General features: G+C 55.6%; 1 protein-coding gene across 1 annotated transcript in view; it reads right to left on the bottom strand.

The window, feature by feature from the left end:
* SLIT1 (slit guidance ligand 1) overlaps positions 1–26,461 on the bottom strand; it is a 168,247-nt gene that overhangs the window by 30,320 nt on the left and 111,466 nt on the right. The window contains exons 5-22 of the mRNA XM_059169308.1: positions 23,686–23,757; positions 22,458–22,529; positions 21,789–21,860; positions 21,134–21,297; positions 19,603–19,750; positions 19,090–19,161; positions 18,456–18,527; positions 16,254–16,325; positions 15,360–15,503; positions 10,693–10,856; positions 9,940–9,963; positions 9,659–9,803; positions 8,958–9,032; positions 8,630–8,773; positions 5,861–6,004; positions 5,399–5,565; positions 3,351–3,483; positions 866–934 (exon numbers count right to left, since the gene is read on the bottom strand). Of these exons, the coding sequence (XP_059025291.1) occupies positions 866–934; positions 3,351–3,483; positions 5,399–5,565; positions 5,861–6,004; positions 8,630–8,773; positions 8,958–9,032; positions 9,659–9,803; positions 9,940–9,963; positions 10,693–10,856; positions 15,360–15,503; positions 16,254–16,325; positions 18,456–18,527; positions 19,090–19,161; positions 19,603–19,750; positions 21,134–21,297; positions 21,789–21,860; positions 22,458–22,529; positions 23,686–23,757 (1,953 nt within the window). The remainder of the gene's footprint in view (positions 1–865; positions 935–3,350; positions 3,484–5,398; positions 5,566–5,860; positions 6,005–8,629; positions 8,774–8,957; positions 9,033–9,658; positions 9,804–9,939; positions 9,964–10,692; positions 10,857–15,359; positions 15,504–16,253; positions 16,326–18,455; positions 18,528–19,089; positions 19,162–19,602; positions 19,751–21,133; positions 21,298–21,788; positions 21,861–22,457; positions 22,530–23,685; positions 23,758–26,461) is intronic.

Genomic DNA, 26,461 nt, shown 5'->3' with positions numbered 1-26,461 from the left:
ACAGTGCTACTCAGAGTAGCCGGTCCCTGAACCAAATGTCCTACAACCAGAAACTTCTGCCAAAGCCCATATCACTTAGGACACTGAAACACACGATGTAGTTTAGCTAATAGGTTTGTCACAGTAACACTTTATCAGTGAAGGAAGCAAGACATTGATTTACCTTCTGGTGCAAGTTTCTTATCTAGCTGTGGACCCGTGACAAACAGTCCTCTAGGGACCCCTGGTTTATTTACTGCACCTGCGGAGCTCCGCTCCAAGCCCGACTGAGATGGAAGGCCATCTCTCTGGACTTCTTTTGGGGGAGAATCTGGCCAATGAGCAGACCAGGACAACTGAGATGAAGTGTTAATTAGGCTGGAAAGCTAAAAGGAACTGAAGTTATTCTGAGGCTTATCTCATGTACTTTCGTGGGGTGAAATAACAGAAAAAGATGTTAGCCTAAAGAAAAAGAGTCACAGATGTGAATTTGTGAATTTGTAGCTGCCATATTTCATGTTTGGCCTGGGGACCTTGGTGGAACTGAGAAGTTTCCCATCAGCCTCTTCTGCTTTGGCTCTCTCCTTTGCCAGGATGACCCTCATTAGCAATCATTCTCAGCCCAGAGGGAGGCTTGGGGTGATGCGCTGGGTAGAAGTGGACAGGGTCCAACCCAAGGGAGCCGGGAACATGCCATTCCCAAGTATGACCACTAGGTGGCAACACAGCTCTATGCAAGGACCTTCTAGGCGGGAAGGGGCAAAATTCAAAACCTGATCAGCCCAAAGTTGGGTGGTAGGGAATCCCAGGAAACCTGGAGCCAGAGGGTTAGATACCAGGGGCCTCTGAGGCAGGCCTGGGATCCTTGAGAGGCCTGGATACTCACACAAGCTGCAGGTACTTGAAGGTGGACAGCTGTCCCGGAACCAGTGTGAACTGATTCCCGTCCAAGTAGCTACGGGAGAGAACACAACCGTTAGTGGGCGCTGGGAAGCCTCCCTGCCCCAGCAGGCTTGCCGGCTCTGCTCCGCTCCACTCTGCTCCGCTCCTCCCCTCCACGCAGGCCACACAACTGGTCCAGAATCGCTATCCGGAGAAAACATGCACTCTCTTAAGCACGTGGGTAGGTGCCAGCCAAAGAACTTGGTAAAAGACCTGAGACACAAAGCCTCCCTCGGCTTCCTTCCTTCCCCAGCCTCACCCTCTCAGCCTCCTCCCTGTTGGTGGGTACCCCCCGGGGGCTCACTGCTGGGCTCCTCACCCATCCCCACTCTGCCCCGTGGTTTTCCTGGCCAGACAGTCCTGATCTGCACATTGGTCCCTCCCAGGCCCACTTGCCAGGCCCCTCACCAGCTAGCAGGGCCCCTCTGCTCCTGCCGGCAAAGTGTGTGAGGCTGGTCCTATGGAAGCCCCAGACCCAGACAGGCCCAAACCGGAGCTCAGTGCTTTTCCACCCAAACTGGCCTCCTCTGACTCCATCAGCATCAGACCCATGTCCTACCCACCTAGGCTCAGGACCCTGATGGTGATGCTCCAACTCACTCAACAGTGCCCCAGGGCCGCTGACTCTCCCGCCTACTGGTCGCTGCTCATTTGCCGTGTTCCAGACTCACATCTCCCCTGACTGCACACAATCGCCCACGCCTGGGCTCCTGCAGCTGTCTCTGTCTGTTCCCCCCACCTTGGTCTCCCTGCTGGGACCCACTATATACACCACCTCCCAAGTTGTGGTTCTCAAAGCCAAGGCCACCAGAAATCCTAACACTCCTGAAGCTTCCCCTTGTCTGTGGGATGGTGCTTGGGATTGAAGATGCTGTGAAGGTCACCTACCTGCCCCCAGCCATCCTTGCTAAGCAGCGGCCCAAAGACCAGGAGCTGAACTCACAGCTGGGCTCCCTGCTCTGGACCCCCACCAACCACAGCCCTCAGGATGGCCTGCCCCCAACCTCCAAAGATCCAGAGAGCAGCAAAACCAGGGCCTTGGTTATGCTGCTCTCTGACCCATCACTGTGTCATACAAGTGACTTCCCACCCATCTCATGCAACCCTCTCAATGACTCAATACACCCATTATCAATATATCCCAGTGGCCCCATTTGACAGCTGGGAAAATGAAGGCTTAGAGAAGTCGAGTGACCTTCCCAGCCTCCGCACTCCAGCAACCTCTATCAAAGAAAGCAGGCTGTCCCCCCGTCCCATTATGCTCAAGGTTGCTATGAGGCACCAAGGAGAAAGCAGGTCACTAACGGGATGATAGAAAACTGGGCAAAGGACAGGGTGGCAGGCCACAGGACAAGGACAGCAGTGGTTGATGTGCTTGGGAGGAAAGAGCCTGCCCCACTGGTAAAGACAGAAACACAAATGAGAACCTCATATGCTCCCTGCAGGGGAAGAAAAGCACAGCCTGGAGGGACCAATCCCAGGGGAGGGACCATAGCCTCTTATTTGCGGGTGTCTGTTGAAGAAGCCCAGTTCTCCATCTCTGTGTGTCACACACACAGACATCTATACCCCCGCGCAAGGTCAGATACCACATCCAAGTCAACAAAGAATTTAGCATCATGATGCCCAGAATTGATGGGGTAGGGGTGGGGAGGTAGTGGTGGGAGGAAGGCTATTTCCACACCCGGCCAGTAGGGGGTGCAAAGGCAAGGACTTTTCTGGAAGGCTGTTAATGCAAAAGGCAGCAAGAGTCCTAACAATGCATTATTCTTTAACTAGCAGCTTCACTGAAGTGATAGTCGCCTTGGCACTATTTATAATAATACAATCTAGTAAAACATTGGAAACAACTCTCCAGCAAAGGGGGTTTGTTATGTAGATCATAGTAGAGTCATAGGGTAGAATAGCATATGGCCAGCAAAAATACACATCTGTGGGAGCTTTCATCGCAGAAGGGGACGCTGAAGAGGTGATGTGAAGGGGAAAACACACGTTACTTCTTATTTGAACAGCAGGCATCAGCTGAGAGTGAGAAAGCAGCCACTGTGGGTGACTCAGGCTGGCGGGTGACTACAGGGGCTGTCACCCCAAAGCTCATAGCCTTCTTGGAACCCGTGTCTCCTGCAACACCCTAACTCCAAGCCTTTGTCAACCACTGTCCATTCTCTGTCATCTTTTTTTTTTTTTTTTTTTTTTTTTTTTTTTTTTTTAAGATTTTATTTATTTATTTGACAGACAGAGATTACAAGTAAGCAGAGAGAGAGGAGGAAGCAGGCTCCCTGCTGAGCAGAGAGCCCGATGCGGGGCTCGATCCCAGGACGCTGGGATCATGACCTGAGCCGAAGGCAGAGGCTTTAACCCACTGAGCCACCCAGGCGCCCCATTCTCTGTCATCTTGTACCCCCGACGCCAGGCCTGGGGCTACTCACAGTTCCGTGACGTTCTTGGGGATGCCCTTGGGCAGGGCCTGGAGGTGCTTGTTGCTACATCGGACCACCGTGTCCAGGCAGGAACATTCCTGGGGGCACTGGGGGCGGGGCAGGCAGCCCCCCTCCTCCTGGCCTGGGGAAGAAGGCCCGAAGCCACGTCAGTGAGGGGACAGGCCTTCTTAGGGCCTCGTGTGGCTGGAGCCCCGCTCCACGGTGCCTGGGAAGACATTCTCCGACAGTCTCCCAGGCTCCAGGAAGTCTCCTCTTAGCTACACCCCTTTCCCCCCAGGAACAAAGCCCCCGGACCTGTTCTGAGGTTGAGATGGGTCTTGGGTCAATCTCCTGCCTCAGATCCAAGGTGGACGAAGGCACAGCAGAGAAGGAGGATGGCAACACACCGTTTCTTGAGCACCTACTGTGTGCCAGACACGATGCTGACCATCATCTCTTTAACATGCACTAACAGGCCACTAACTCCCCTAGAACGCATGTACCAAGGACAGAAGCTTGTCTCTTTCCTTTTCTTTGCTCCCAGAAGGAGCCCAGCCCCTGGAGCAGAGCCTGGCCCACAGTGGCCCTCAAAGCAGACCAGCTGAGTGAACACATGAATGGATGTGTACTTTACTGAGGCCTGGAGAGGGTCCCTAACCTGCTCACCTCTGAAGGCTGCTCAGAGGCATCGCAGGGTCCACCCCCACATCCTGCCGATGCAGAACAGGCTCCTGTCACACGTCCTTCATGTATTCATCCATTCATTCGGGAAATACTGCTGAGAGGCCTCTGCCTGCCTTCCCTTCTTCTGACTGGGGCAGGACGACTAATAAGGACACCACGGCAGGAGTGGCTGAGGGCACCAGGTGACCGTGACAGTGGGGAGGCTGGCTGTGGGCAGGCACCGTGCAATAAGGATGAATTCCCTGAGTCCTCAAGCCAGCTCTCTGGCAGGTGTGCTACGAACCCAATTTAGAGATGAGGAAACTGAGGGCAGAGGGGTAAGGTAACGTGCCCAATGTCCCCCTAGCCTGGAAGCGGTGGCACAGGACAGGAATGGAAGCCGGCCGCCACCAGAGCCTGCCTGCTCAGTGGCCTCGTTCTACCTCCCAGCAAAACATCACATCTTTCACCTCGAGGAAGTTCTCCTGTGGGGGTGAGTTGAAGAGAGCTGTCTGTCAGGATGTCCCACCAGGCAGAGTGCGGCATGAGAGCAGAGCTCTGTCCGAACACCAAGCAGCAGGGGTGGTTAAATCCCGACACTCTCCAGACAACGAATTTCATGTCACAAATGTCTGCACAGACGGCACTATATGACCCTAGGTGTGTCAGGTGTGTTTGCACACACACGCACACACACACAGAGCAAAGCTCAGGAAGGTCACACAGCGAATAGTGACAGGAGTCATTCAGGGCTGGGAAGCAGGAGGGGGGACATATTTGTGATCTTTTTACTCTTTTGGATTGTCTGTGGTTGCTTTTGAAGGAAATGATGATGCCTCCCTTTGTAATAAGAAAAGTAAAAAGAGGGACCACCTGGGGAGCTCAATTGGTTAAATGTCTGCCCATGGCTCATGTCATGATCCTAGAGCCCCAGGATCAAGTCTAGGATCAAGTCCCGCGCCAGGCTCACCCAGACACGGCTGTGAGAAGTGACCAGGTTTCCCACGGGGAGGAGGTGGGCCCGGGAACGTCCCACTGCCCCTCACGGACATGGGGAAGCTGTGAGCCTGGAGCGCTGAGGCACAGCCAGGAGGCAGATCGTCCCTGCGTGAGGCATACTTCTATTAAAAAACACACTAACAGGTGAACTGTGATTTTTTTCTGAGTGATGGAATAATAGGTAATGTTTATTTTCTTCTTTTATCCATAGTTCCCCATTTTTAAAACAATAAGGATATTATTGTTTTTAAGATCCCACGAAGCCGCTGCCAGGCAGGGGTTGGTGCAGGATGAAGAGGGGGGGTCTCCCTGCTCCCCCCACCAACACACTGGAGCCCTCCTCTCCAGGGCTGCCAGTCCGCCTCTCCCCTCCTGCCCAGGAGCCCACAGCTTACCCTCCTCACACCTGAAGTCCGGGAAGGCCACGTCCTGTAGGGGGATCTGCCGCAGGAAGTCTGGGTTCTGGCACCGCGGGTTCCCGGTCACGATCTTCCTCCTCCGCAGCCAGTCGCCCAGCCAGGCCAGCTGGCAGTTGCAGTTGAAAGGGTTGGCCAGAAGGTTTCTGGAAGAGGCGGCCGTGTGACCAGCAACACACCCTGCCAGGCACGGTTTCCCTGCAGAGCCCTCTCGCGCCTCCACGGACAGGCCACGCAGCCACGCAGCCACCCGGGGATCCCTCCCAGATGGCCAGCACTTATGAAGACATGGCACCCGGACACAGTGGGACCCCAGGGACCACAAGCGCCCGACACCGCCCTCAGTGAGTAACAACCATCAGGAGGGCGGGTGGCCGCCAGGGAGCGGACGCTGCTGCCAGAGCCCCAGGCCCGCCCGCCCTCCCTCCCTGCCGGACTTACAGCGTGGAGAGGGCTTGGAGGGTGTCGAAGGCCCCGGGCGAGATGGTGGCGATCTGGTTGTCATAGAGCGAGAGGAGGCGGACGTTGCGCAGGCCCGTGAAGCTGTCATTGTGGATGCAGCTGATGCGGTTGTTCCTCAGCATCCTGGGGGGCGGGAAGGGGGCAGCCCCCACTGTGCCCTGCCGCCATCGAGGCGCCCGCACTGTGCCCCCCCACCAAGCCCCCCCCACAAAGTCTCCTCTCAAGGCAGTGAGCCCAGATGGAGGACTGCAGCACCAGGACCCCCTGCACCTGTGCTCCCCTCCGGACCCTCCCCCCCAGATGCTCCCCTGTCCATCCTGTCACCGCCTTCACTCCCTGGGTGCCCAAGGCACCCCCAGGCCAGCTCCACATTCACCTCCAGGGACATTTGCTTAAAACCTACACCTGGTTGTGTTCCTGTCCAGCCTGAAGCCCCAGGGGTGCCCTGACTGCCCAAAGAATAACGTCTCCTCTCTTTACTGTGACCTGGGGGAGCCCGTCTGACACAGCCTTGGACAAGCATCTGCCCACTTCCATAGAGAGCGACACACCTGCACTCGTCTGGCCTGCGGGCGTGCCATCCAGGCCTGCATCACCATGCCCCTCCCTGGCTACGGTTTCCTTCTAGAATGACTCCTTTCCTCACGTATGTCTGTGAAAGTCCCTGTTCACCCTCAAAAACCTGGTTTAATCCCCCACCCCCACAAACAAAACCAAGCTTGACCCAGGATAGGTAACTTACAAAAGAAATTAAAATGGCTTATGAAGATTGATAAAAAATGTTTAAACTTACAAGTCATTAAGAACACATAAGCACATTGAGTCTTTGCCTGACAAATAGCAAAATAAAAAAAAATATAATAATAATGCCCAGGGTCATTGTGGGGGAACGGGCACTTTGACTCTTGGGCTGGCAGGAGAGTGATTCGGGGCCTCCCTGGAAGTGACAGGTACCAAAGACCCTGAAAGGGCCCTTCATGCTTTCTTCCAGCCAGGCTTCTTCTAGGAATTTATCAAAAGGGAAGAATCCTGGGGCGTCTGGGTGGCTCAGTGGGTTAAAGCCTCTGCCTTTGGCTCAGGTCATGATCCCAGGGTCCTGGGATCGAGCCCTGCATCAGGCTCTCTGAAAAGCAGGGAGCCTGCTTCCCTTCCTCTCTCTCTGCCTGCCTTTCTGCCTACTTGTGATCTTCTCTGTCAAATAAATAAATTAAAAAAAAAAAAAAAAGGGAAGAATCTTGGAGGGGCACAGAATTTCGTGATAAAGATATCAATCACAATATTGCTTATAACAAAAATTAAAATAGCCCAAATTTCCAATAATTACATAATATATAGTCCTTTAAAATAATGTTGTCAAGGAAATTTTAATGATACGTACAGGTGCTCGCGTTGTGTTTAAGGACAAAGCAGGTCACTGAATAAAATGGATTCTAGGGTTCTGTTCAGAAATAGCTACATGGAAGCATCCCGTGTGCGGTGTATGGGTGTGTATGAATGCCATCGTACATAGGGGTGCTTGAGACCGGAAAGGTGGTAGCGGTCATTTGTGTGTGGTGGCGGGGTTCTGGCCTTTCTCCCGTGCCTGCACTGTGGCTCCTGTGTGCTGCTCTGCCCCAGCTCTGCCCCAGCACCCCTCTGCCCCTCTCCTCCGTTCCCCTCCAAGCCTCCCTCACGGGGACCCCGAGCACTGAAGAGCCCACAACACCCTCATTCAAGGACGACCTGGCCAGGGTGAGGACAAGCGGGGCAGCCCTGGAAGCACAGCCTGGGAAAGCAGCCCCACCCGATTCACACGTGACGAAAGCAAGTGGCGAAACACAACACAAAAGGAATCCCCATTTTTTAAAACAAGCCAACAGGAAAACACAGAAAGCCACAGGAAATCCCTCCATGTATTCATTTCCTTTACATGAATCCCACGGTATGTGCTCGGGAAACAGATCGCTAGCCCTACAGCCGGGCCGGGGGGGATGGAAACCCAGCCAGGCGGCGTCAGGAGATGTGCTGCCCAGCGTGGTAGCCATTAGCCGCATGGAACTGTTGATGATTAAGATGAAATGAAATTCAGAATTTTGTGTCTTAGTGGCGCTAGCCACACGTCAGGAACTCCAGAGCTACCCGTGGCTACTGACTGGATAGTGTGGACGTGGGACACTTCAGTCAACATAGGAAACCCGACCGGACAGCACAGTCTGCTGCACACTCGGAAGGTCTACATGGTCAACAGAAGGGCTGGCGCTGTCTGGGTGGAGAGAGGGTGCTCCCTGAGGGAGGGATGACCCCAGGATCCTACTGAGTCCTAATGTCTGGTCAGCTCTGGCCAGGCTCTGGGTCACAGGAGCCTAGAATTTCAGAGATGATGGGCCCTCCCTGCTCCTCCATCTGTGCTGGCTGAGTCACCTCAGCCATGTGCCCCTTGGGGCCACCCAGCCCTCTCACCTCCATCCCTGCTGTCCGCTCCTGAACGAACACACAGGGGAGCTCTTGCAGCCTAATTGGAGGGCAGCTAGAGGGGAACCCCCAGTGGGGCCCACCGCCGCTCACCCCTTCACCGGGCATCGACCCTCCCCCCCCAGGTGACATCTGATCACCGGCCCCACCGCAGGCAGGGTCCCCAGCTGTCCCTCGGCCGCTGCAAGCTGGGGTTAGGGGAAGAGGGAGTCTCTCATCCTCTCCGCGCAGACGCCCACACTCTGGCTTTGGTTTGCCTGGAGCAGACCGGCCCTGCTCCCTGGACTGCACACTCACAGGGTCCTCAGGCCATCCAGACCTCGGAACATGCCGCTCCGGATGGACTCCAGCTGGTTGGCGGTCAGGTGCAGCTCGCTCACAGAGGCTGCGCCCTCAAAGGCCCCATCTTCGATTTCCGACACCTTGTTGTTGCTCAGATTGCTGGACGGGAGGCAGCAGTGCAATGATGGAGCTGGGGATCCCCGCCCCCCGGCCCCGCCTTCCAGCACCGGCCCCCTGCGCAGGAGCCCTGCCTCCCCGCTGGGAGCACCCCCACACCCAGTATCCGCCTTCTCCCTCCCCAGCCGGAGTCCTCACTGCCATCTCCCGCCAATGGGTAACTCACATCTTCTTCAGATGAGTGAGTTTTTTAAATATCCCGGTGGCCTCCAGGACGGAAATCTCATTGTTGTTTAATCGTCTGTAAGAGGCCATGAAGAGAACTCACACATTCATAAATGACAGACATGAGAGTATCTTCTAAATTGAGACTATTTGGGACTCAGACAGGGTTCCCAGAATTTATGTGGCAAGGCAAACGGATCCTATTTCAAAGGAAGGATGGATGGGCATACTCGGGGAGTATTTCTAACGTTAAAAATGCCATGAAAATGTACCTACACAAATGACAGGCATGTGTAGCTATTCACGGATGTGCACACACACGTGAGCACAAATTTACATTTTTAAAGAAAGAAAACAGCTGAAGGATGGCTTGAGAGCCAACTTGATCTGATGGAATCCTATCCCCCAGAAGAAGGCAAAAGCATGACTGAGAATAGCTCCCCCAGTTCAGGCTGCCAACCTGCCCGACCTGCCCGTGGGCCCAAGATTTCTTTGAGGGTCTGAGGCTGTGATTGGGAGCAGAGGGGCTGTGGGGGGCGGCGGGGGTTGGGGAGCCACTCCCTGCCACACCCACAGCTGCCACGCTGGGGTCTTCCGCACTCCCCGACAGAGCTGGATCAGAGAGAAACCCAGAGCAGATCCAGGGGGGTTAGTGGGGCTGGGGGCAGGCAGGGGTGGTGTGCAGAGGGCAGGGGGCCTCACAGTTCAGCTGTGGACTGGGGGATGCGCTCGGGGATCTTGGTGAGCTTCAGGCTGGAGCACTCAGCCAGGCTGGCCTCACAGCGGCACTTGTGGGGACAGACGGCATCGCTGTTGCACTCACTGTTCAGCTGGTAGTCCTCCGTGCCTGCAGGGACAGGGCAGGGGCTGGGGGCTGAGCAGCCCGGGGCAGGGCCTCCCCGGCCCCCCCCCAGCCTGCTGCCCCTGCCCACCCACTGTCATCGGCCCCCCCTGACTGGCCTCAGTCCCCCCCACTCTCCTACCTGGAATGAAGTACTGCTCTTTGGCTGGGGAGAGAAGCAGAAACACCATGAAGCTGCCATCCTCTAGGACTTGCAGAAGAGCCCAGGCTCCAAACCCACTGTCCAGGTGAGGGCACCCCAGGAAAAACACTGGGGTCCCAAATCTGGGCTCCAGAGCCCACCTGCCCAGCCCCCAGCTGGAGAAGAGCACGGATGCTCCCTGGCTGGGCTGAGGCTGGGGACAGTATCTGCCCCAGCTGAACCTCTCAGGGAGCACCAAAAACACAAGAACGTTCATGGTCAGTGGCCCAAGACAAGGATGGGGCTGCGAGGCACCATGTCCCTGACCAGGATCCAGGCTCAGAAGCTGACCCACACTGCCCCCAGCCAGTTTCTGCTGCCCCCAGAGCCTGGAGGAGGCAGTTCTCTCACCGAGGAGAGGTCCCAGGCTTCCTGAGTCTGAAAGCAGTACATGAAAGCAAATTGACCTGGGAGCAGAGGAACCCGGGTCCTTGACTGGGCAGGCCTCCCTCAGGGACCTTCGGCCAGCCCTGGTCTTCCCTAAGCCTCCGTGCAAGATGGGGTGGGGCTGGCCGACCACTCAGATCTGGGGCTACGATTTGGGACCCTCTAGCGAGGGTCTGGAGTGGCCAAGGACACACCGTTGGGGCCATTCAGAAATCATCACGGGTCCCTAAGCAGACTGAAGACAGGCCGGCCGGTGGAGAGACTGGGCGGGGGGGGGGGGAGGGGGCAGGGTGGACGGACGTCTACCTGAGCAGCGGAACTTCTTGCTCTTGATCTGCCCGATGCGCTTGTTGGCGAGGCGCCGGGGGCTGGCGCAGCGGGCTCCGCTCGTCTCGATGGGGTTGGTGCGCAGGAAGTCCGCCAGCCACTTGAGGTTACAGTCACAGATGAAAGGGTTCTGCGCCAGGTGCCTGTCCCGGGGGTGGGGGGCAGAGCGGGGATCAGAGACAGGGCAGCAAACCGTGCTGACCTCGGCCTGGAGGTCGCTGCTCGCTGGTGGCTTGAAACGCATGGCCTTGGGCCACCGCCTGGATTCGCCCACCAACTACGGAGAAGCCTTGCCAGAACCTGGCAGCGGGGAAGGCTCTCCACAGGCTCTGGAGCTTCCCGCTGTCCCTGCTGAACCCCCCGCAAGCCTCACTCTGTCCTCTGTCCCTCTACCCACCTGCACCCACCCCCCAGCACACTTCACGGACACGAGCGGAGGCAAGAGTGACCTGGGGACTGGCCGGACCACGCCAGCCTTCTACGGGTGAGGGGACAGAACGGGTATTAGAGTCCAGGACTGTCGGTGCCCAGAGGACTTTGTCGTGGGTCGTCCTCTCCCGGCAGCCTTGGGCAACAGCAACTTCTCTCCATAGCCTTTGTCAGGAAGGGAATGGGGCCCCAAAACATGGCTGAACAGCTACTTATTGGGCAACCACTCATATTCTGCCAGGCTGCCTGTGCGACCAGCAGGATAAATGTGGGAGGGGACAGCCGGCAGGCGATGCTGACTGTAGGAACCCGGGGTGCTCTCAGCGACCACATGGGTGGTTTTCCCATTCGTGGGCCCTCCCCCCCGCAATAAGGCTCAGACCAACCACATCTGAACTGCCAGCAGCCCGCTTGCCGGCTTGTGTCGTGGCCATCACAGCCCTGGGCAGGCCCTGCTTTCTAAACGGACACAGGAAATAATATTCTAGCACCTGTACCTGAGAGCCAACGTTTCTGCGTGCAAGTACAGAGACAGAGCAGGGGCCAGCTCGAGGACTCGCCATGGATGGCCGCTTTTCTCCACTGAATGCCGCCAGGGTAGGCCATCTACTTATTGGCCTCAGCTCAGGGCCCTGATGGGGGTCTAGGGCTGTGCAAACAGAGGCATGAGCTCTGCCCAGGGTCTGCACCAGCTCAGCTCTGACCTGGCCGTGCTTGCTCCTATTTGTCGCCTCCTGGGCTCTGCTTCCTACTTGGGCTACCTGGTCGGAGCCTTCTCTGCCCAGATGTCCCTGCCACTCCCCTGGGCTCGCCCTCACTTTCCTGCCTGAGTCCAGGCTCCTGTCAGCATCGCCAGGTAATCCAGCCCCACCTCCACCCCTTCTGCATCTCACTGGACATTTGTCTCCCCATTTAAACCGTCAGTTTGCACAGAGAAGATACGTTTGCTGACACCCCAAGGCAAAGTCCGTTAATGACTGAAAATACATGAGGATTCGTGCCCTGCTCCGGGATCCGCCCAGCCGCCCAGCCACATTGGCTCAGGCCGCACTGCCAGGCCTCTGCCTGAACTAATTGCTTCCCTTTATCACAATCTCAGTAGAGAACTCTGTTTAAAATCAATGCAATTATGTTGTTCAGGCATGTATTAAAATGTTCAGTGGGTGTGGGGTAGAATATATCCTTTCTAAGAACAGGTTATTTGTGTCAAAGCCAATTTATACAAACTTGAACCACTCACAGAGACAAGTGGCTTAGGTATTTGACACAAATTGGAATTTTTAACCATCCTAAAGAGCAGGGAGCTGAGAAGGGAAAATGCTCAGGAAGAAGGAAAAAAATACCTGCCTGGGAAAATAGCATCATGCTAAAGGCACACCCAGAAATGAGCTGCACGTGGGGCCATGCTGTTCCCTCCATGACCATTTGTGAGAGTAGAAGGCAGAAGGGAAGATTGAAATACGCATTAAGACGTCCCAGCTAGAAACCTTCTGGGGCTAGTGCTCAACATCACTAGTCAAATTAGACCCACCATGAGACACCACTTCACACCGATTAGAGTGGCCATAATGAAAAAGACAAGTGATACCAAGGATGGGCAAGGATGCAGAGAAACTGAAATCCTCATAAAACACCGCTGGTAGGGATGTAAAATAGGATTTACCTCCGCTTTGGAAAACTGACAATTTCTTAAAAAGTGAAACATACATTTCCGATGAGACCCAGAAAGGCCAAGAGAAACGAAGACATTTGTCCACATAAGGATTTGTAAGCAAATATTCACAGCAGCGTTGCTCATAATGATCCCAAAGTGCAAATCCAATAGCCATCAACTAGGAAGGATAAACACAATGTGGTCGATCCATTCAGTGGGAAATCACTTGGCCATAAAAAGGAACCAAGCACTGATACCTACACTGAGGTGCAAATGGACCTCAAAAATATGAAGTCAGTCACAAAACATGACATATCATGATGATTCCTTTTTTTTTTTTGAGAGAGAGAGCTAGCATGGGTGGGATAGGGAGGGGCAGACGGAGAGAGAGAATCTTTTTTTTTTTTTAAGACCTTATTTATTTATTTATTTGACACAGACAGAGATCACAAGTAGGCAGAGAGGCAGGCAGAGAGGGAGGAGGGAAGCAGGCTCCCTGCTGAGCAGAGAGCCTGATGCAGGGCTCCATCCTAGAACCCTGGGATCGTGACACAAGCCGAAGGCAGAGGTTAAACCCACTGAGCCACCCAGGAGCCTCGAGAGAGAGAGAATCTTAAGCAGGCTCCACACCCACTGCGGAGCCCAACTTGGGGCTGGATCTCATGACCTTGGGATCGTGACCTGAGCCGAAATCAATCTTCAGATATTCAACTGACTGAGCCACCCATGTGCCCCATGATGACTCCGTTTTTATGAAATGTTCAGTAAAAACAAACTACAGAGAGAGAAATTAGAGTATGGGTTGCCAGGGGATCAGCAGCAACTCGGGACTGACTGTAAAAGGGACACAAGGGAGTTGGGGGTGGTGAGGGAAACTTTCTAAAATGTGACCGGGGTGATCATGGGACAACTGGAAATCTACAAAAAATCATGGATGCTTAGAACAGGTGGATTTTATGGTATATAAGCTATACCTCATTAAAGCTGTTAAAAAAAAAAAAAAAGAACAACACTTTGAAAAATCTCTTGGAACAAGGAAAACAGCAGCAAAGTCAGGAGTGGGTCCCAGGCACTCGGCCACAGATCTCAGAGAGATCAAGCAGGGTGTGGGTTGTTTAAATCCACTCAGGCCTGACCCCGTGACTCAGTCAGGGCGTTTAACCCTCCAAACCTGTATTTAGAGTATCTGATTATTCCTGGGTCTGTGTTTCCTTTATTCTTCTTCCAAACTGTACTCTGGTTGTTAATACGTAATAGTTGTTCATGAAAGTCCAGTTCTGCTCTCCTGCCTTAACGAGGTCTATTCTGATGGAAAAAGCACAGTCGAGGGCAAAGCTAACTAACTTCTCAGGGATGGTGAAGAGGTACCTGAGACCAAATACCTGCTCTGTGAGTGTTGTGTGACCTAGAGTGAGTCCCATGACTTCCTGCCTCAGTTTCCTCAGCAGTAAAGTTGGGACGACAGACTCTCCGGCCACCGGCCACTGTGAGAGTTCAGGAAGATAACACATGGAGTGAGCCGCAGCCTGGCACTGGGTCAGGGCTCGACAATCAGTAGCGACTGCTGTTGTTCTCAGGGTCCCACTGTTTCTGTCTCGCCTGCAGGAAGACTTCCTGTTCCAAGGTTCTGCCCCAGCTCTGTCCCCACTAGTACCCGCCGGCAGTGGCCAGGATCTCAGGCCTGGTGTCTGGCAGGCAGAAGCGCTCTCTGAGATCCCACCAAAGACGGAAGCCACCTCCAGGAAGGCCATCCATGCAATGTGTTCACTCTGCTTCCACCCACAGAGGGAGACCCTCCGTCCTGGTCCCTATCCCTCCAGGCTCTCCTGTGTGGCGGTCCCCAGCAACGAAACCTCTTTCATGCTTTTCCCTTGGACATCCCGCCAGCTGTATAGAACCTTCCACCTTGCCCGTGTCTCCCTATAACTTCTGATTTCACATATTTGGCAAGATTTCCCTGTTGTGCTCCATCGTCCTCTCCCTGCCATAAGTTAACTAGCAGGAGAGGGGCGGCAGACGGGCGTGTGTGGGCTTTAACAAGTTTGTCTTTGTGGCTCACATCCTTGCTGATGCACAGGGTCCCCAGGGAGTAGGAGCTGTGCCTTTTATTTGACCTGTTTCACACCTGTGCTGCCTCCCCGATGCGGATATTATCTGATGGAGAGCACTATCTGGCAGATAAACAATGGCTGCAACAAAATTTATAATAAATGCCCATTAAGCATGCATTTAAGAAGCACTTATAATGAACTCAGCTCTGTACAAACGTCCCCTTTTGTCTCCTAACAACCCTACGAAGAAAAGAGTATCCTCATTTTATAAATGAGTGAACTGAGGCCCAGAGAAGCTGATTAACTTGACCAGGGTCACACAGCTAGTAAGAGGCACAGTCAGGAGTTGAACTCGGGACTATCCAACCCTAAGTCTGTGCTCTTTCCTGTATAAGAGACCACTCCTGGTGAGCAAAAGGCACAGGGCAAGACAGCTGCCTGTCCCCAGAGTCTGTCCCTTCTCCCTAGGTCTTCCTGCTGGGCCTGAGGGGAGAGGGCAAGAGGGCACTCACAGGGTCTGGATGGCCCGCAGGGAGGTGAAGGTGCCCTTGGCGAGGCTCTGGATCTTGTTGTCATACAGGGAGAGAAGTGACAGGTTCTGCAGATCCTGGAAGGCATCGGGCCGGACACAGTTGATCTTGTTGGCATTCAAGAGCCTGTGGGCAGACCAGGGCCAAGTGGTGGTGGGGGGAAGAGGTGCAGAATTGGCTGCATCAGCTTGCCTCGGGCACCTCCCTGGCACCAAGCATGACTGTGTCGAGGAGAAGTGCCCAGGAGCAGGCACAGGGCGGCTAGCCCTCCAGATGTCCACTGCATACAGGAAGCTGAGAACTTCAATCAATTGCCCTCTCTGTGCAAGGGACTGTCCTGCCCTCCTGCTCCTCTCCCTTTCAAGGAACTGCTACGAGTGCTCACAAGGTTCTTGGGAAGCAGGGAGCACAATGGTCAAGCCACCTCCCAAAGGCATTTTGGAGGCTCCCCTCCTTTCCAGAGTCTGCTGGGTTGCCAGGCATCTGAGATGGACCATTTGGGTTCTGCTCCTCTGGGATCCTGGGATGGAACCCCTGCCTGAACTCTCGTGCTTCACGGAGCCTGAGCTGGGGTGTCCCCCTGTAGGAGACAATCCTGTCCCCAGGCCTGCTGATCTCTTCGGGAACACAGGCTGCCTCTCAGGAGCCTCTAAGCTCCAGCGTCCTGCGATCAGCTCTGAACCTGACCCCCTTCCCTCCCTGGACTCGCAGAGCCCCGAAGTCCCTCGTGGCACCCCCAGCTCTGCCATCATCCAAGCTCCTCACCTCATTGAGTCCCAAACCCCAAAGAGGCTGGCAAGGCTAGTCTGAGAGGCCAGAGGAATACCAGCCCCCTCCCTGCGCATCACCCAAGGTCACCAGCGGATGGATCCTTACAGGAGCTGTAGGGTGTACAGGCCTCCAAACACACCCCGGGGGAGGTCTGTGATCTTGTTCCCATACAGGACCCTGGAGACAAAAGGCAGCAGAAAGAGAGAGTAAGAGGACAGCCACCAGGTGGGCATGACTTTGCAAGGGGCCCCCACATAATGGCACCACCTCTAAACAATTCACAGGGCACAGTGCAGGGGTTTAGGTCGGCTCTAACAAGTGGCCAGCAGGTGGCAGTAAAGTGTGTTAAGATAGGAGCCTCCTTTTGTAGTTTCCGAAAGGTACCCTATGGGTTGGGGCAGCCATGACCCCCACTACTGCTGAGCATTCCCCCAATACCCACTCTCTGTCTCATGCATGGAACCCACAGAAGCCTGCAAAGGAGCCCTTTGGGAAACTTCACAGGAATAATCTGGCCCTGGATATAAAAGGAGACATTCAAAGAGGAGACAATCCCATGGGAAGGATAATGTGCATATTTCCAGAGAATTACAAGAAAAAACCACGAGTGCCAGACATTATACACAGAATGAGCTCTGACATCAAGCAACAGATAACACACCAGAAAAAAACAGGTCAAAGTTTAGCTGTGCAGAGGTCTAGGCAGTGGGGGTGCAAGTGGGTTTCTTCACCTTAGTTCTCTGTGTTAAGCAGGAATTCCGTGTGTGATTAGGAAAAAAGCAAAGGTTCCACAAAGCCATGCAGGCAGGAATGGGTTCAGGCAGAGGGAGAAGTATCAACGGGGCTTGGGGACAGGGTGTACTCCAATTCCAATATTGCAAGCAGCCCCCACAAGCCACCCTGGAAACAACTCAGCCTGTGTAAAAACAGTATGTGCTTCAAGATCCTTTCTGGAGGAGGGCATGGCAGAAGCAAAATCCCCACAATGGGATCCTGGCTGGCCTGGAAGTGGTGTTGGAGGGGGGCTCGGTGTGGCTTGAGTAGAAGAAACAAATGGAATAATAGCTTGGGTTTTGCTGGGCAGGGAGCACCAGGAAGCCTCTGAGACAGGATCGGATTTGCATTTGGAAAGATCAGAGTGGAGGGGGCAGGGGCTGAAGCAGGGAGACCAGGTCAGTCTCTGCCAAGGTGGACACTGTCAGTGAGGTCTATTAGCACACAAGTTCCCATATAGTGGGGAGATGTCTTTGTGAGCAACAGGAACCCACTTAAATGGGTCATTGTCATGTTCCAATTTAGGAAGGTGTCATTCACTTCTCAGATGAAGAGCCCTGCATTTTGGCAGGCTACCTCCAAAATCTGATCTCCTCAGCCAATGAGAGAGACCCATCACCAAGCTGTCAGGTACAGCTGTGTAGGTTGTGCACTGCACAACTTAAGGAGTGCCATTCACAATTGGCCCCACCCACTAACTCATGCTCCACTCCAAGAGAAGAGGGTACACACAGAGGGACTGAGCTGGCAGCCTCCTACAGGCCCCAAGGGGAAGCTCTGTCCTATTTCACTTCCCAGAACCCTAATCTATGCAAGGCATGTGTCCAGTGCTGCCAGGGATAAGCAGAAACACTCACTCCTCAGAGTAACAGAAGGCTCCTCACAATGGGGGCTCACCCAACTACAGGGTGCCCTGAGTGTACTCTGTATAGACAAGTGCTGTGCACCTCAGACAGCGAGGGGCTTGGTGAACCTGGAGGGTGCGAGCAAGGGCACTGGGAAAAGAGATGAAGTAACATTTCCAAGAGAATGTTTGACGTTGTGTGGCATTTTGTAGATTCATGGACAACACCCGCCCCCCAAGTAAACCCTCCAGGGAAGGGAAATGGGGAGAGGTGGAAGAAAATGCTTTTTTCTTGTCTCCCGCCACAACTTGGGAGCACACTTGGGATGAAAGGCACAAGGTGTGGCCGATGTCACAACTGGAGCTGAGAGTGGCAGCCCTTATCGGGAAGCTGAGTAGGGTTTAGGAGCACAGAACCCTGGGCCTCAGTGGGGAGGCAGGGCCAACACGAAGGCTGGGCCATGACAGGTGAGTGCTGCAAAGAATGCTGGGAAAATCCCTTTCCTGGCAGGAGGGCCATCAGAGTTGCCAGGGGCAACAGCTCTGCCTGGATTCCCTCTCCCTCTTCCCAGTTGCAGAGTGTCCACCAGTGAGGAAGGGGGAGCTGGACACAGCCTCCCCCTCCAGAGGGGCCCTGGCACAGGGGCGGGGGCACCCTGGACCCTGGGAGACTTGGCATGGCTACTCACAGCGAGTTCAGGGAGCGGAGGCCCTGGAAAGCGTCGGGCGCGATCTCTGCAATCTGGTTGTTGCTCAGGTCTCTACAAGGTGAGCAGGAGGGAAGATGGCTGAATCCCTTGGCAGCCACCAAGCCCTGCTTGGCCCCTCCTCCCATGTGCCACAGGAGGGCAGGCATTTCTTTGACATTAGAGAAATAAGAGGCCAGTTCTGCCATCCACCTGAAAAGCCCCTGGCCACTGTTTCCCTGTGCAGGCTGAGGCTCGTGCTCGGGCTGGGCCATCCAGCCTTGGTCTGTTCTTGAGGAAACTTTACCCCGCGCCCCAGCTGTGCCCTACATCTCCTCTCACATCGGCAACTGCTCCTAGGAGTGCCCCGCTGAGATAGGAGGATGACAGTCAGCTCTGATCACCTGCCGGATTCGGGCTCAACAACCCCCCCCCACACACCCCCACACCCCTAACCCCGGCGTGGGCCTCACGCTGACACTGTGAGGAGGTCACGCCGCCACCACCCTCCATGCTCACAGAAGAAGCTGGAGGCGGAGTCAAGACCTGCGCCATGGCGCCATGGCCGTGGCCTGCCAGCCCTAGACCCTGCCCCCTGCCCCAGGCTGACTCCCAAGAAGCAGCAGGAGACACTCACATCCTCCGCAGCTTTCTGTAGGGAGAGAAGGCTCCTGGGGGGATGGACTTGATCCCATTCAGCTCCAGTCGGCTGCAGAGCGAGAACACAGAGGAAACCCGGGGTCCTGACTGTCACCTCCCAGACTTACCTGCCCAAACCAGACCCGTTGCCCCTGCTCCCATCCTCCATCTGGAGCAGACAGGTTGGCATGGGCAGAGGAAAGGAGCTGCTATATTTGAGTCCCATGACCCCAGATTTTGTGATCGAAAGGAGCCCACAAATCAGGCTACTACTGAGAAACCGACTCCAGCAGGCTCACCCCGCGGGGCTGGACAAATGGGACCCCAGAGGGACACCCCCTCCCAACTCTCTGGAGCTGCCCAGCTTTGGGTGGAGGGCTCCGGCCAGCCGAGGCCAGTTGTCTCTCCTCCGTGTATAGGGAGGGGCGTCAGGCGAGCTGTTCACTGGGCCACCAGAGCCCAGTCCGGCCCCAGGGCCCACATCCCAGCACCCGCCCTGGCCCATACTCACATTTCTGTCATGGTCTCAGGCAGGTTGGCAGGGATGGCGGTGAGGCCCTTGCCGCGACAGTCCACAATGCCATTGCCGCAGGTGCACATGGCTGGGCAGGAGCCCGAGGAGAGGGTGCAGGAAAGCGATCGGCCTGCCTCCCCTTGGCCTGAGAAAACGGTGGGCGGTGACCTGGGGGCATCCCATGCCCGTGCCTCCACCCCCAGACATGGCGTCACGGGTGGGGACAGGGCAGACAGTGTTTCTCTGCATCCCGATAAACCGGAGGAGATCACTGAGAACGACCATGCAACTCTGCGGGCGCCCCGCACACAGCACGTGCTGGCTGAATGTTTGCCAAGCTTGAATCTGAACCTAACTGTGCTGCCTGAGAGTGTGGTTCACACCTGAGGAAATCCTGGCCCACGCTCTGAAGCTCCAGGTTCTAGTCTGTGTCACCTAACACTCTGGAGCCTCAGTCTCCTCACTGGTCACCAGAGAATGGCAGGGACCCCGTTTATCGTTCTGGGCCACATGCTGTGGGAAGGGTTATACACGCAGTACCTCATTTAACCCATCGTGGCCATTTTACAGCTAAGAAAACTGAGTCCTTGATATTAATTAGTTTGTGGAAAACCACACAACACTGATAGGTGACAAAACCAGGATAAAGCATAGAGGCTGATATAAGTTTTTTAAATTGAAGTATAACACACTTGTTACCATCTTCAGTGTACAGCGGCTGAAGTTCTCAGAGGTGCACCCACCAAACTGTCCCCAGACACAGAACATTTCTATTCCCCAAGAGGGCTCCCTTACACCCCTATTCCAAGGCAGCTGCTATTCTGAGACCTGCCACCAAAGATCTGGCCTGCTGATCTTTGCAGGCCTCACTGCAAAAACTCTGACATTAACCCACGTTGTTGTGCATCTCAGCAGCTTGCCTCTGTCACTGCTGAGCAGTATTCTGTCGTACGGACAGACCGTAATTAGTCTATCTAGTCCCTTGCTGGTGGACATTTGGGTTGTCGCCAACTCTGGGCTAATATGAAAAAAGGCTGTCTTGAACATTCTCAGACATGTTTTTTGCGATGGGAGGTGATGGAAGGGGACAGGAGGTGATGGGCGAGGACAGGAGATGTGGGCAGTTCAGGGGTGGTGGGTAAGGACAGGAGGCGATGAGCAGAAAGTGATGGGCCGGGGGCGCCTGGGTGGCTCAGTGGGTTAAGCCGCTGCCTTCGGCTCAGGTCATGGTCCCAGGGTCCTGGGATTGAGCCCCGCATCGGGCTCTCTGCTCAGTGGGGAGCCTGCTTCCCCCCTCTCTCTGCCTGCCTCTCTGTCAACTTGTGATCTCTCTCTCTGTCAAATAAATAAAATCTTTAAAAAAAAAAAAAAAGAAAGAAAGTGATGGGCCAAGAGAGGAGGTCATGGGTGGACCAGATGTTAGCGCAGGGTGATGGCGGTCAGGGGAGGGAGCAAGACATGTGGGGTGGGGTGGGGAGCAGAAGGCAGGGGTTGGGCCGTGGAGAGTCCCAGCAGGGCTGGCACCCACCTGAGCAGCTGAACTCGCTCTTCTGGACCTCAGCCACATTGAGGCCACGCAGGCTGGCGGGCCCCGAGCACTGTGTGAAGAGCCCGATGGTTGGCCGCTGCCTCAGCCACTGTGAGAGCCAGGCCAGGTGGCAGTCGCAGAACAGGTGATTGGAGTGCAGGCGGCTGTCGGGGGAGAGGGCAGCTCGCAACCCACCCGCCTGGGGCCCCAGCCCCACAGTGGGAACCCCCTGCCAGGGAAGGGGTGCTACATGTAGCCCCAGCCGCCCGCTCAGGCTCACGAGGGGTCACTGGCAGCAGCAAGATGCTTCCGGCGGCCACTGCCTCCCTCCCAGCTTGTTTGGGGCAGCCGCTGGCCTGAGTGTGACCAGAAATGATTCATCTCCCTGAGCTCACACAGACCCGCTGCCCAAAAGCACATAAGTCATTTTTAAACACAAAAACAAGTCACTTGTTTTCGGAGGAAAAATCAAGTAGAAATGACATTCAACATCCATTTTAGGTCACTTCCCTCTCCCTTGGACTCCGACACCCCCCCCCCCCCAGCCTGAGTGGATGACCCACCTCTGAGAATACAAAGAAGAAGAGGGAGCTCTTTCTCCACCCCCTTCCCGGCCACCCCCAGCCCCGACTCAGCTGCCCAGGGGCTGACTCACAAGGTCCGCAGCTTGGGCATGTGGTTGAAGCTGGACACAGGGATGGTGGTGATGTTGTTGTTGTTCAGGGTCCTGGTTGGGGGGAAACCAGAGTCACCGGGCGTCTGGGCAGTAGGCCAGCCCAGCCCTCGGGCTCTCACACCCAGATCCATGGTCCACCTTCCAGGGGAGCCAGCACCGGGCTGGATCCTGGGGAATCCACCCCAGGAGGAGCGGGAAACACAGAGCTACCCTCTGAGGAAGGCCTGAGCTGGGACAGTGGTGATAAGGCAGCCGGGACAGGGAGCAGGAGGGCGAGGAGGGAGAGGCTGCCTGCCCGCAAGTGCGGGCTTGCACAGAGGCAGGCAGGGAGGCCTTTATACCTCTTGTGTCAGAAAGTCCTGGAAGACACAGACACTGCCCTGGGCTTGGTCATGAGCAGGGTAAGCCTGGATCTTACACTACAGGCATGACCCTATAGTGTAAGCAGGTGTCCCCATCACCCTGGGTGCAGAGCCCAGGAGAGCAGAGAGTGTGGCCTCTGCTGTGGGGCTGGCACAGCATCGGTGGGGGGGGGGGGGGGGGGGTTTCCCACCCCGTGGGCTGCTCCCAGCCCCAATCCAGGTGCCCAGCCCAGCTCCCGCGTTGCCAGGCTCTCCAGCCCCTCCACTCTTCCCTGGTTTCACTTACAGCACCTCCAGCCCCCGCAGGGCCCGGAAGGCCCCTTCCTCAATGCAGTTGATCTGGTTCTTGTCCAGCTGTCTGTGAAGCAAAAGAAAGTTGTGCAGGAAACCATGCTGCCTAGGGCAGGGGCGTCCCCACGTTTTGATCAAGGGCTCCGTTAATTTAAAACAAAGAGCCCTGGCCCCACCCAGTCCTTTGTTCAGGATATAGGCGTAGATCTAAGTAGCAAATACTAACAAAAGCTTATATTCTTTCTTATTTCGTTAAAACAATAAATATAGGGGCTCTGGGTGTCATGATCCCAGGGTCCTGGGATCGAGCCCTGTATGGGGCTCCCTGCTCAGTGGGGAGCCTGCTTCTCCTCTCCCACTCCCCCTGCTTGTGCTTGTGTTCCCTTTCTCGCCTCTGTTAAATAAATAAATAAAATCTTAAAAAAAAATAATCAATATTTAAAAAGTTATATCCTATTCCTCCACCTGACTTTGGATATCCTCCGGGGAGCAGGCGCCTGCCCCCCGGCCCATTTTGGAGACCACCGGAAAGTGCTGGCCCCTGGACGAGGAGACAACGTCTCCTAAGGGCAGCGGTAGCCAAGCCGTGGCCACTTGGAATGCCACTTTTGGAATAAACTGAAGCTGTGACTGGGTCCCTGGGAAAGAAGGCAGTGCTCAGTTGTCTACCAGAGACGTGGGGGCAGGCAGTGACAAGCATGCTGGGCATTTGCCATTCCTGCCGCAGTCAGAGCTCGGGGAGGTGATAAGCGTGCACCAGGATAAATGTGAGTAGTAGGAAGACACCATCACATTTAAATAGCACTTGAACAAGCCTGGGAGGTAAATATGATCATCCCATTTTACAGAATGATATACTGAAGCTCAGGGAAGTTAACGGACTGGCGGCCACTTCCACAGTACGTACCTGGAAGAGGAACTCACACCTGGCTCTCTCTCAGTCTACTCAAGGGCAAGTGCATGCGGACTGTGCTGTTCAAATGGACCATGAACTTCACCTAAACACCCACAGTTCATGGCACTCCTTTCTACCCAATCCCCAAAGGCTGCCTGTTTCCTTCGACCCCAGACTGTTCCAAAAGACCCTGCTGGCACCAGCCGTCTCAGGGCCCATACCAGCTCCTGAGCTGCCTGGACCGCAGGGCTTGGGGAGAGGCACGGGGACCCTGCGAGGGGCAGCCCTCCAGCCCCGATACCCTTGTCCCTCCCAGGCCTGGACTCACAGATTTTTGAGGTCTGTAGCTCCACGAAAAGCTTTTCTGGGGATGGCCTGGATTGTGTTCTCACTCAGGTCCCTGAGAGGATAAAGCCAGAGGGAGAAAAACACTGGTCAGAAGAGATTTCTCTGGAGTGCCCCCGATGAGTCAGGGAGGCCGGGATGGCCCGATGGTGCTCCCGCATCCAGAAGAGTGCTGGGCACCCAAAGGCCTGCTCGGGGAGCATCTGTTGAAGGAAGGAAGGAAGGAGGGAAAGATGGAGCTGGAGAGAGGCACCCTGCTCTGGAGGGAGGTCTGTCCCCCACTACCTCCCCTCTCTGCACAGAGGTGGTTGCAGCTGGAGGGACGAGCCTGGGGCAGCCATGACTGACTTCGCCAGACCCCAGCCCTGCCCACAGACCCCCCCAGAGGCCAGCTCAGCTCCCAGGGCATCAACCAGCGCTAGGAAGGAGCAGGCACAGGAGGGGTTCCTTGATGAGCTCCTAGCTACCTGACACCTGCGGTAACCCACCCATGACCCACTCTCTGTTTCACTGATAAGGAACGAGGACTTGGGAGGAAGGCACCGCTGGGAACCCGGCCAGTATGTGGCAGAATCAGGTCATGAAGTCCGGCCTGGGTCCCGTGCTCTCAGGCCTGCCGTCTGTCGAACCACCTCCGAGAGTCTGAGCCCACGCTGGAGTCGGCCCCATGCAGCCTCTCCCTCATGCTGGTGGGGGTCACGGGGCTGCCTCCCTGTCCCACAGCCCGGATAGCAGGGGTCACCGAGGACATTAGTCTCCACATTATCAATGCCCTGACGGGAGGGAGGATGAACCGCAGGGACTGAAAATTCCTGGCCCCTGCAAGCCCAGAGCAGCTTCTGGACACCTCCTCTGGCCCCACGGGAAGACAGGGCCTCAGGCACCTGCCCACCAGCCTCTCCCTTCCCCTCTCAACATCCTTCCTATAGACTTTCACAAAGGCCCTTTTTCAGGGCAGCTTTTGCTTGCCACAGTGGTGGGCTCAGCTGTCACTATGTCCCAAGCATGTCCCCCAGGCCAGCACTGCCTAGCATGTCACATACGGAAACTCACTTGACTGTGGTACTAACCACGGAGCAAATACTCTTACTTTCCCCTTTTCCGAAGGAGAAAAGGGAGGCCCAGAGAAATCCAAGGGAACACAGCTGGCGAGTGGTGGCTCCAGAACCCGAACCCAGGCAGTGAAGGTCACAGAGCTAACCCTTTGCACAGCTGCCCCAGGAGCAGGAACTAGAAGTCGGGGTATGGACACCCTCCCCTATTCTGCAGAGGAGAGCGTTGAGCTCCAAGAAGTGAGCTAATCCGCCCAAGGTTAAAGCAGGATGGGTCCCAGGCGGTGTACAGGAGAGCCAACCTCAAATGTGCCCTCAGGGTCCTTGAGCTGGACAGCTGGGGGCTGACCTGACATGGGATCCAATGCTGGGTAATTCCACAGACCCTCAGCCCTTACTGGGCTAGGCCTACAAGGTTTTGACCATGACCTTCCTTTCAGCCATTCACCCCACAGGCCTTAGGTTTCCCTGCCAGCCCCAAGAACATGGCCTACAGGGCCCCCCGGCACACAGACCCTGGGCTGTGAGGGCACCACCCCACCATCCGGGTCTTCCTGTTGAGAGACTGAAACAGAAGCACGATGTAGCAGAGTGCACAGTCCCTGAACTCAGAAAGGCCACTCTGATCCCAGCGCCCTGGCCTCCTGGCTGTGCATCTGGAGGTCGGGCCCCTTTCCCTCCTGAGCCACAGCATCCTTGTGAGCCAAGTGCAGATAGGAGCCTGGCAAAGACAGTCTCCCAGGTCCCCCAACCCTGTCCCCTCAGGATAGCCTGTGATCTCTCTCCCCTGCAAACCCTAGCCTCTCCTCTTCCCCCAGCCCCTAAGTGGCCCCAGGCACCTGTGGTCTGAAGCCTTCATCAGCAGTAGCAGCCTGCGCCCTGTTCTCTCCCTCCTGGAAGGAAAGCATCTCAAGCCTGTGACACAGACACTTTCTCCTCCAAAACGATATCATTTTCCATTACAGCTCGGGCCCTACTTCACTACAGCTGGCTTTCTCTGTCCCTTAATGCAACAGTCACTTCACACTGGACTCCCACCTCCGGCCAGGTGGCAGTGGGTTTTGGGAGACGCTGGTGCCCACCTTCCTCTCCTTCCCCCACCCAACAGGTGGGTCTTCTGGCTCCTTCCAAGGGGCTGTGATCTCAGCTGTCTGCAAGCATCTCAGGCACCTCTGTTTAGTCTGTCCCTGTTCCCGGAGACACTCTCCACACTCTATCAACAGGCTGCTCCCAGAACTGCCCCCGCACCCCCACCCCACATTACCTGGCCAGCTGCCCCTGGTGTCCCCACCCTGTGCTACCTGCCACCCTGCTGCCAGCACCCCCAGCCAGCACAACCGCTTCCCCCTTTCTCCACAATTCCCAGCAGCTCCTCAGTCTTGAGAGGACAGGAGAGCTCTTGAGCCGTTCCTTATCTGCTAATCCTGTTGTCACCTCTTCCTTGCCTGGAGACAGCACCTTGGTGGCTCTGTCCCCTGCCCAGTTTCCATCATGCAGGTAATTGCTCCAAGGAAGGTACACCCTGTACTGGCCTGGGCCTACTGTCCCCCTATTTCGTGACCTTGATCTCTCCCTCTTCTTAAGTAGATGTTCGCGCTAGGCAGGGTGGTCTGATGCATAAACTTCTGACTTGGGAGCAAGGGCTGCGCGGGCCACACAGGGAAATGAGAGATCGCTCGCAGGGGCTCGCAGGCACACAGTCACACG

The sequence above is a fragment of the Mustela lutreola genome, chromosome 4 (assembly GCF_030435805.1).
Source record: "Mustela lutreola isolate mMusLut2 chromosome 4, mMusLut2.pri, whole genome shotgun sequence".
Lineage (NCBI taxonomy): Eukaryota > Metazoa > Chordata > Mammalia > Carnivora > Mustelidae > Mustela > Mustela lutreola.
This window is presented reverse-complemented; position numbering and strand designations above follow the sequence as displayed.